Source organism: Tigriopus californicus, chromosome 6 (genome assembly GCF_007210705.1).
Source record: "Tigriopus californicus strain San Diego chromosome 6, Tcal_SD_v2.1, whole genome shotgun sequence".
Taxonomy (NCBI): Eukaryota; Metazoa; Arthropoda; class Copepoda; order Harpacticoida; family Harpacticidae; genus Tigriopus; species Tigriopus californicus.
Window position 1 is genome coordinate 5,890,105 of NC_081445.1, and position 11,565 is coordinate 5,901,669.

General features: G+C 42.6%; 1 protein-coding gene across 1 annotated transcript; it reads right to left on the bottom strand.

Moving 5' to 3' along the window:
* Positions 1–9,490: 9,490 nt before the first annotated feature.
* LOC131882017 (uncharacterized) lies at positions 9,491–9,812 on the bottom strand (the record flags this gene model as incomplete). The annotated part of the gene is given in 1 exon segment (XM_059229034.1): positions 9,491–9,812. A coding segment is annotated over 1 exon segment (60 nt), but the record flags the coding sequence as incomplete, so codon positions are not given.
* Between the last annotated feature and the right edge of the window lie 1,753 nt (positions 9,813–11,565).

The window sequence follows — 11,565 nt, forward strand, 5'->3', positions numbered from 1 at the left end:
GGAGTTTCCTCTCAATAGGTTCAGTCAAGCTTTTCAATGTGATGGCCCTTGGCAGTACTAGACACGTGGTTGTCTGGGGGTAGCCGTCAAGGAGACTTTTTATGGGGCCTCATCTTGTTTTTATACGTTCATCCGTTACCGAACAGTAAATTGTATTCAGTCTTCAATGATCTTCCCTGTGCTAATGAAGGATGTTAGCCACAGTGTTTGCTAAGAAATTGTAGGACCAAGTAGACCTACTAGTACAAAAATGACTTGGACATAATAGAGACAAATAATTCCCTCTTTGGGACCAGGGGTGTGGTTTGCTCATGACAATGGCTTTTAGTTCGTATTCATCGTATATTTCAAAGAAAACTCCCCAATCAATTGGCCAACCGCAATCTAAGAATTGCTTTGCACAATTGGGCACCCAATGACCGCGCTCGGGGTTGAATAAGATTGGAAAAATCTGCGAAGATCTTTTAAAAGATCTATTGCGGGGATGAATCCCCTAAGTTGATTGGGGAACTAACTTCAATTCTTAGAGAATTAGATAGTGGTAGACGTAGCGTACAGAACGTCCGATAACTCATGTATGTTTGACTATGTCCTCTACGGATCTTGCCCTAATCCGGGAATAGAATATAGGCAATAGTGGACGAGAATGGGCAATACAATGCGCATTCCGATCAGATAAAAGTTAGTGGAAGTTCCTAAAATTCTCCTTTTATAGTAAACCGCACAATCCCCCTTGTACGTACGTAATTTTGACGTTGGAAAATCCATCCATTTTTTTTCGGCACTTTATATTCCCAAGGAGACAGGACCATAGACTTGATTGGGACGCGGATCAGACCATATAATCGTCGTAATACCTGTCGAAACGTGGTAGTTGGAGTGAAAAAAAAATGAATCGGCTTCCTTACTCGGCTGCGTAAATTGTATGGGTGTCAAGCAAGAGGGTCTAGTGACTCACGTTGCTTTCATTGGCCAGGTGTTTCGGAGCTCTTTGAAGTGAGCTTGCCAGCCCGGCAACTGGTGAGTCAATCGGTGGTCTGTGCAAAGAGACGAAGACCAGAGAGTCGCGTCCAGGTTGAAGTGCTATTTTTCTGGCTTGGTGCAAGGGACTACTACACGTGATGTGCAAAACTGTCGCAAAAAGAACACTCTCCTGAGGCAAATTTCGGCCCACCACATGATCCGGTTTCTGTCTCGTGAAGGCTTATGAGGTGCTCACGAAAGAGGAGAAAACAATGGGAGTCCATACAACTTCGGGCCTTCAGCCTCAGCTTGGTCCAGTGCGGCTTGATACGCACGGGAATCGTCGTGGTCGGTCCAACGGCTTTCATTCTCCTCACCGAGCTTTCCTATGCTCTCCTCCTCTTGCGAGTCCCTCTTCAAAACAATCACTAATTGCGGTGTAACACTTAATCTGGTCACTGACTCTCTTGGGGTGGTTGGTCCCCCTTATTCAGTCCTTCTCTCAATTACAGGCCTTTGTCATGTAACATCTTACAAGCCCCTCTTCATTAGCAGGCTTCTTTGCCCATTGCACCCATTTTTCTCCCTCCCGGTAGAGGAACAAGTTGAGGGGCTGCTCTAACCGCACAGGGTGCCAATTCTCTCGTAGCGAGCAACGCTTTCCTGTACTTATCGCCCATTCCATCTGTCGACCGGCTGAAGATCCCTGCGTCCGGCTCCACTTCTCAGTGAGACAGACCGGTTCTTTTCTCTCAGTCGAACACCGAGTCTACAACACCTTGCCTGATATACTCTCTGTCGAACTGTCTCCATCATTTTTGTTGTTACGAAACTGCCAGTCAGACATATTCTGGGTCTATGATTTTCAACAGAATCCACAAGCATGGTCATATGATACCTCAGTTTCAGAATCAACGTACTTTTTCGATGACAGGCCAAGTGGTGCGACTGCCAATAATTTTTCAGCTGACAGCACATCATGTCCTGCAGGCATCGTCATCAGCTAATCAAGGAGTCAGGGCGTTTTGATCCTCCCAGCTTCCCCCTGACAGCGATTCCTTTCGCCTTTCCACGTGCATCTCAAGCAGTTGAGACTGCGTCAGTCTGGCCGTCCTTGGTGAAGGACGCCCTAACTCTCCCTTTTCCACAATGGATTTGCTATACTGATCTCTCACGATAATCCATTGACGGTCGACGTTGAGCTTCCTTGGCCACATAATCTTGGCTCTGCTGTTCCGCCATTTCAATCATGTCCGACTCTGGCGAGTGTTCATCTCCAGCATGTCAGAAGCGATACCCTTTCTTTCTGGTTCTCTATATCGCGTGCCAACATGGTCAGTGTTTCGAATTGGCCTTCCTTTGTTGACATCTGGTCCATACACTCTCCGCATCTGTACCACAACTAACAGAGAAGGTCTACATCGACGTCGATGCTGCCTTCAACCATGCGTTTTTGGCAAGGAAAAACACGATCTTGGCCGTCACAGTCTGTGATGGAAACTGCCGTGACCGCTCATCCAATAAGTATACGATCGTGTCTCAGACAATTTCCGCCAATTCCCGGAGACACACAATTTCAGGTTTTGAGGTGGATCATGTAAACCTAATGGCTTAAACTTAAGAGCGTTGGTTTCTCGCGTTCAAATCACACTACAAATTCCCCTATCTTTTGGTGTTCCGAAAAAGATAGGGAGCCTTTTATCCTGTCCCTTGATTTTCCGGACGTCCGTAATAGAAATTTTTTATTGAAAGTACACGGCAGCGCGAGTACAGGACTGTATGACTGAACAATTCTCGTGTTCAACTGCAGTTTACTACAAGTTTTCAAGTCTCGATCTGACTGCTGGCTTTTTGCAGCTCCATTCAATGCTGCATGTTAGCAAATTTACTTGTTTATACGATCTCCACAGGCTTGTTTCTTATTAGTTGTGACCTGTACACCACATGGGGTCTTTTGGTTCTCACTCCTCCTTTGGGCGTATGATGGATTTCGTCATGCGGGTACTCTTTCAAGCGTATCACCTATCAGGATGATCGTTTCTCACGTTAACCTGACGCAAGTGTCGCCTCAAATTTCGGAATTACATGAAGGTCTTTGACTGTCTTTCGCGTCATCGCCTTAAACACTAAGCTCTTGCGCAAATGCCAATTTTGGCAGCTTGAAGGTTCCTATTTGGTCAGTATCACCACCCCCTAATCCGGCATTCCTTTTGGCCTTGCAGAGGGGCGATATACAAAAGCCATTGCAGATTTTCCTCCTTCCGTCAAGGCCATCGTCCGTAAGGTGGCGTCAATTTGTCGGTCTTGGCAACTATACTTTAAGATTTTATCCAGCAATTTCTCTAGCCTATTCAGGTCCCCTTGAATGCCTTTCTTGTTAAGGATTCTTGTGTGGGGTTCGAGGGCCTCTCTTCTCTTGACTTTACTCATTTAATTCTATTAAAGCAAGCCTTACTTCTCCCATGGTTTTAGCCTACCTATATATCCCAAACAAGTTATTATATGATGGTTGAATGCGTCGCAGTTGGTGAGAGGACGAAGATGACTGGTGTTATAGAGGGGCATTTTAGTTCAATAATTCTAGCAGATGGGAATCCTAGGGTCTTGTAAGGCGCGTTACGTGCACGAAACGCCTTTTCTGTAAAACAGGAGAAAAATTATACGGCCTTTCCTTTTTGAAATGCAAGCTGGCGAGAATGGGGAATAAGAGGCACTTTTCTGCCTCATATTCTAGAAGGCCGTATTTTTGAACCTTTACATACGGATCATACGCCGTGTAGAGGAAGCGTTCCTTCCGTACACAAACGTACCCTCTATCCTACTGCAAAACTTATATGTTGGAATATTGATTTTACGATTGTTGATAAACCCGGCAGGGATAATGTTGCTTCCTGATTTCCTTCTCGCAGGAAACCTTTCAACGATCTCTGTAGTCAGAACGAAATATTGAAAGATATTGCAGGGGTCAGCAGAATCCAGAAATCCAAAAATCCTTGAGGGATTGCGAGCTGATCGGAATCTCCCCTCTTTTGTGCGAATTAAGCTTTCTCAAATCGTTAATGGTTAATCTTATATTACCGGCTATATGCATTCTAAGCCCGCGTATTTTCATTCTCTTTCCTCCACAAAGGATTCTGCATATCAGGCCACAATAATTTCCCCGAGCTTGGAGGTCATATGGGCATTTACAAAACTCTGAAGAATTTCTGAACTAGATTTTTTTATTTGGCCATGTCCGCCTTTGACATTCTGTGCAAAAAACATGTGTCTCATTGGAGCATTCCGTGTCAAACTGGCAAAAACAGGAACACATTTGATGCAGACCATTAATAGCCTCTATTCTACCTTTTACTCCCGAATACATAGGGGTAAATTAGCTATGGTCAGAGTTCGGAAAAGACATTTATTCTCGTTGATTACAGATGCTTTTACTAAAGATACGCTGAATTGATTGCAATTTCCCGATCCAAAACGCAGTGTCGTTTCTCAAGCCATATCTGGACAGCTTCGGATTACCTCGATCTATGACTACCTCGTGAAATATTCACCAAAAAGGAACAGTGTTTGCACCCTGCACATACCGTTAGAAATCCCTCATCATGCGGCTTGGCAATTTGGCACCAAAACTACGCTCCCTATCATCCAGAATGCAACTGAGAGCAGAAGTTTTCAATAAGACAATTAAAACATTAGTTCGCTGGGCACTAATATCAAGCCACCGTATTTTAGAGTGCGGGTAAATCTTTATCTCGCGACCTGCCTATTTCTTACAATATTCAAGTGTTGAGTTTCCAATAACCCAGCACACTCTCGAAGCATCTTCATTTTTCTTCGTTAGGTGATTTGGGCATGTCTCCTCGATGATGCCTTCTTCGCGAGGCAATGCCCCCGTCTATCTCTTATAATGAGACGCATGGTGATCAGCTGAGCGGCTTTACGCGTTGCTCGCAGAAAAAGCGTCCAATCCAATCTGAGTACGCAAAAAGTGTACAAATTGCGGTCTCATCTGCATCAGAAGCAACAACTATTTCTTTTGGACAATAGGGACGTATTTCATCTTATTGGTTCAAGCAGTACCCACCGCAGTAATAATTGTTGTAGAGAATTAAAATACGCAGAAATGCTTCAATAGCAGCCATTTTTTTATTATGGGCCGTTCCCTGTTAGGTAGAAGTCTCGAGGGATACATTGTTGTGGAAGGTGGTTTTGTTTTTGGCCGATATTGCGTTGTGTTCCAGCTTGCAGGGGAAATTGTTTCAGCATGTGTGGACGACGAACTTAAGCTATTCAAACAGCAGCTTTATCATCTAAATTAAAGTATAATGGGAAAGGTCGCTATGGGGGAGACATAGAAGTAGACAAGGTGAGGCTCATGTATCAGGTTGTATAGGCCGAGAAATTTCTTCGATAATTAGTGGGGTAACCTTTAATTAGGCTCCAAAGAACACAAGCCATAATACAAAAAAACAAGCCTCTAAGAGATAATCCTGCAAGTGTAGGAGAGCCTCAGTGGTGTAAGATCGGGAGGAGTCCGCAAGAGACCGGAGGAGGGCCATAACTAAAGAAGGCCCCTGCTTGAGTACCCGGCAAGAGGCTCCGGGGAATCCAAGCTTATTATGAGTATTAATTGGGGGAGAGATTGTAGAAAGTTATGGCATTTGGAACGGAAATGAATTCCGTTCAATGACGGTATTTTAGTGGGGATCGAACTCCTATCGAGATTTAACTCCCAGATCTCAAGTGAGAGGTTAGAAGGTGTGTTGGCGAGAGTGGATGATTGGTTCTGGATCTGGGGATATGTCCAACCACACTTTGAAAGCTTTACCACCTTTCAATGAGGATATGCCATCTCGAACTTTCCATTATTTGGAAGACCACACATAAATTTCCGACATCGATGAGACCTGCTTCAATAACTTTACCTGCATTATCTATGAGTGGAGTATTCGAAGGAGTTGACCCAAACGTCATTGAGCGGAATTTTCATTCCGTTCAAGGCCATATTACTCTCATAATCAAAACTGGATTCCGGAGCCTCTTGCCGGTCTCAGCAGGCCTCTAGTTTTGGTTCTGACTCAAACACTGCTCTCACTTGCATTTTAGAGCTTTTTTTGGTGGCAATTAGGTTAAAATTAAAATTTGCAACATGACACTACTCTATGTGCTCAACCTTTCCATTTAATTGAAAGCTTTGATCTTAGTGTCTCCCAAATTTCCCTAAGCTTGACCAAAACCCTGTCAACTTCCTCGAAAATTCTGGGTTTCTCTCCACCCTAGTCATTACCGATCTTGGGCATTTGACAAACCTATTCTTTTGGAACATAACCTCGGCTTTCATAATTTGAAGGATGCAACAATTTCCCCGTCCGTTGTGAAATGTGTTTAAGAGATAGAGCACAATTGATGGCAAGCCTTTCCAAAGCAACGCTTGACCATAGTATCTTGTCGTCATTGATCGGATGTAGTTCCTTGGACGTCAAAGCACGGGAGTTGAGAGTACAAAAGAAATCTCAAAGAAGTCTCGGTAACGATGCCGGTAAGTATGAGGTTTTTGGAAATATAGCCAAGGAATGTGAGATTACCTCCATCTAACGTTCAATGGTAAAGATGCTTTTTCAGATGTGGGTGGTTGGGACAGCTAGATCCGCACGTTTCTAGTCCAGAAGACCAGCATCACGATGGACCCTAACTCATGACTAACAGTAGGTTCCGGATTTGTTTCAACCCACATATCTGTGATAGATGCCTTCCACGTTAAAACAGTTTTGTGGGGCTGCCAATGGATAAGATGCTTCATGCAGTGTCGTATTAGCCATTGCGTGTACAGTTATGTTGGCGCGCAAAACAGAAGTGGTCATCTGATTGACAAGATTAATGTTTGTAGACAATCTGGTACCACAATAACACAATAGGAAGAGTTCGGAAAAATTGACAGCATTATAAGGTGTAGTTTGAAAGGTTGGGTAATGCCCGACGGTATTTGATCTTGCCAATGTGTGGGTTGGGACAACTAAGGGAGACTGGGCCCACTTTTTTAAAGTCCAAGCCAGGGCAAAGAAACGAAAAAGTGACCGAAGAACTCTGGAAACAGAGTCGAGAACCGGTGTCAATAACACCCACGCTATCTTTGATTTCGCCCCTTCCACCGTCACCCTTTGGGGGCCACATTGTTCGAACCTCAGTATTGCAAAAGGTGCAAACAAGTCCAAAAGATGTTTCAACATAGGACAGGGACTTCTAAGAGAGAAACGACACGGTTGAACGTTTCCCACACGCTACACAGACTTAATTTAGGACCAACCTGCGGTTGAATCAAGACAGTAACTCTAGTATCAATAAAACGAGATTATCCGTACTAAATAGTACATTAAATGTTTAATTAAAATATTAAATAATGATCTCCTTGATATACAACTCCGTCAAATACTAAATATTTCTGATTTAATTTTGAAAGTCAGAAGAATAAATGAATACCCAATAACATCAAATTAATCGAAAACAATCAAATTGTCTTTCAAATCAGTGAAATATTGCGTAAAACTGGCTCAAAAACACGCATAGATAGAAATCAACAAGAATCATTTAATTAATTGATGAGGAACTTGCAATAACAAAATATAAAAGAAATGCATGGAATAAGCAATAAAAGTGCATGTACATAAATGTTAACATATTAGAATATCTGGGATGGACAATTGATAATTTGTCTTTAACGGGTTGATGGTCCCATGAGGCCTTTTTGGCACTCATCCCACGGATCTCTTATGGATCCAAAGTGTCGACTATGGGTTCTATTCGGTTGTCACCATATACCTAAATTGTTCTTAATTTGAGTCTCTTACCACGGGATACACTTCTCTTCCAGCTTGTTTCGGCGCGTAATCCATGGAACATTCCAAAAGGCAATTGGCTCGACTGTAGTTACTGTGCACTTGTAGTTCGAATTCATTGGGAAAGTAGCAATTGCGGGTCACAGGGCTCACGGATTGAATGGCATCTGACGCAATGATTCCTGTCGCTGATATGGCCGCATACGTAACATGTCCGGGTTGGATCAGGAAACTCCGCTCTTTGACCAACGGAAATTGCGAATTTTCTTCCACCAGCCCAGGAAACCTTGGAAATCCTCACTCACAGTTCCAGCTGAGACCACGTCAGTGTGGGCATCCAGAACCAGAGTTAGTCCTTTGAATTGCGGATTTGCTCTTGGGCTCTTGGTGTAGATACCAACTCGGCAATTCTGGGCCACCAAAGCTCCCAATGAAATCCCCTCTTGCATCCGAGTCACCATTCTCGAATATCTATTTGCATCGCGGAAATTGTTAGTAATGTGTCATTACCAGGCGAGAAGCAGCTTGTTTTTTTTTTGGTTTGGTTTTGTTTTTCACAGGCTTTGTTAACCGCTGCACGGAATGTAATCCCCACTACTATAAAAATGAAAGGTTATAATTCGTGTATTTATTACCTTCAATCTTTATATGATATTTGGTCCACCAACGAATTTGAGTTGGCAGATCGAGCTAGTCCTTGAATGTAGGGTTGATCAGGAATGCTATCTAAAAAATTTGTCTAAGTCTGACTTGAAAGATGCAACCGGATCAGCAAATATATACAGTATATTACGAATATGGGCGGGAAGCAAATTAAACAATGAAGGAGCCCGAGAAAGAAGAGAAGTGGACTTTATAGTTTTACCAGCCTGAGGCTTGAGGATGCTCTCAAAACGCACATTAAGACTCTACGGTCACTAGAATTGACCCTAAATCCTGGGTATCAAACACCTTTCGTACCTTCTCTGAACACTGCACCGTCCCAACTCTTTTAGGCTCTCCCAATACAAGAGCTCTCATTCCTGTGATGTTCCTAGTGAAACATCTTGGACTTGTTTGACCTTTGCAAACCTGCTGAACTCATTGGAGCCCAAATAGGTGAAGCATATTCAAGATGTGGTTGAACAATCGACTTGTACAGAGTAGCATCGTGATCCTGTCTCTGGACTTAAACGTGCGATATGTCCAACCACACATTTGAAAAGCTTTACCCACCTTTCAATTGGATATGCTCATCGAACTTTCCATTATTTTGGAGACCACACATAAATCCGACATCGATGAGACCTGCTCAATACTTTACCTGCATTATCTATGAGTGGAGTATTCGAAGGAGTTGACCCAAACGTCATTGAGCGGAATTTCATTCCGTTCAAGGCCATATTACTCTCAATACTCAAAACTGGATTCCGGAGCCTCTTGCCGGTCTTCAGCAGGCCTCTAGTTTGGGTTCTGACTCCAACACTGCTCTCACTTGCATTTGAGAGCTTTTTTTGGTGGCAATTAGGTTAAATTAGAAATTTGCAAACATGACATTACTCTATGTGCTCAACCTTTCCATTTAATGAAAGCTTGATGCTTAGTGTCTCCCAAATTCCCCTAAGCTTGACCAAAACCCGTTCAATTCCTCGAAAATCCTGGGTTTCTCTCGACCCCTAGTCATTACACGCATCTTGAGGCATTTGACAAACCTATTCTTTTGGAACATAACCTCGCTTTCTCATATTGAAGGTGCAACACATTCCCCGGTCCGTTGGAAATGTTTTAAAGATTAGAGCACAATTGATGGGCAAGCCTTTCCAAAAGCAACGCTTGACCATAGACTTTTCGTCCATTGATCGGGATGTAGTTCCTTGGACGTCAAAGCACGGGAGTTGAGAGTACCAAAGAATCTCAAAGAAGTCTCGGTACGATGCGGTAAGATTGAGGTTTTGGAAATAACCAAGGATTGATTCCTCCTCACGTCAATGTCGGCGGCCAATTTGGCCTTGCTCTCTGATTTAGGAGCTTATCCACACGCTGTGGAGTTCGTTCCTCCGTTTTCTTAGCCTTGATGGGATTTTTTAGTTCCGCCTGAAAGTCTGCAACCGTTGAAAACAAACCATCAAATTAGAGTCGAATTCAGTTTTTTTTAAATGGAGTTGGGTCGTGCAAGAAAAACCCAATTTCAAATGGGATCAAGCTATTTTTCTCTTGCTGCTCTCTCTCGAAGTCTCTCGCTGGGACAGCCTTCGGAGATGAGTGTCGTGGTGAACTATTTTTCGCACTACATATTTAACATAGATCATTGTTTGTTACATTACATCTAAGTACGGCCTGAAGTTCGCTCATGTAAAATTCAAGGCAGTGAATTTATTGTGAGTTAGAATATGTAAAGATGGTATAGGTTAAGTATTGACATAAAAAGTATTCGTTTAAAAAGGGAATAGATGCCATCATGTGAATCTACTCCAGCACTACCAGTCCAAAGAGACCCCACGTGGTTTCGTGAGCACTTATTTTGAATTGTGACTGGGTAAACTATTCACTTTTTCAATAGGCGATGCCTTCACATTCTTCCAAATCGAGGCCAAAATTCAGCTTATTGCGTCTCTTCACGCGGTCACAACAGTTAGTTCAAGTAAGATGTTTTGAATACTGTCTCTAAGCTATATCATGCAACTCCAAAATGTCAAAATATGCAATCTCAAGCTTGGAAGGCCAATAAACGGCCAATGCCTGTGCTAGGAATTGAACCTGATACTTGATATCTTACCCTTAGAACAAGATCAACACAAAACACGATTTTGCACGTTTCATTTGATGAACAACTTAGGGCCCTCTTAATCCCCATCAAAATGGGATCTTTCTTTAGTCTGGTGCATATTCTTGCCAAACTTCATTGGCCGCACTGTGGGTTAATCAAAACCTGAAGAAATGATTACGTATCAAGACGTATTAAGCTGAATTTTGGCCTCGATTTGAAAGAATGTGAAGGCATCTACTATTGAAAAAGTACCTATTTACCCAGTCGCAATTCAAAATAAATGCTCACGAAACCACTTGGGGGTCTCTCATTACCAATCGGCCGCAATGAAGAAAGATGATAATAATTTCAAACGACATTTGATTGTAAATCAAGACTCAAAGGATAGATGAATCACAAAAGAAGTAAAGTGGATGCGAAAATTGGCGGTTTTGACGCATTGTGATGAATAGATAAAATGGGCGGTCCAGAAGGTAAGTTTATGATTAAAACTGGCTATGATGACGGAGAGGTAATGCCTCTATTTTTGAACATCCATCATAAGAAGCTACACCGGCAGAGCAACTAATACCCATGCTCGGGAGTTTTTCAATCATCTTATCAGCCTTTTTTCTTCTGGAAACTTCTAATTTAAATGAGAAATTGAATTTAAACCTCTCCAGGACGTGGATAGTATAATCTAGCAACCAGACTTTTAAAAAGTTTAACATTACCAAATCAGGCCTCAGAAGTTTTTTAAGCCTTTAAAATCACTACAATTGACATTAAAACCTGGTTAAGGACAAAGGTCATGGATACTTTTGAAGGTGTTTGGTAAAAGAGCATTTTGTACCTCCTTTCAATACTGCATAATCCCAATCTTCTCGGTTTGTCCCAATAGCTCTGCCATTCCCAGTATCCCACACTGTTCCTGCTTGCCTTATTCGGCAAAAGCTTAAGCAACTGAAAACGCAACTAGAATCCCAATACTTTACAAACTCAACGAGCATATATAACAATAATTGCTTCCTAGTCCATGTCTCTTTT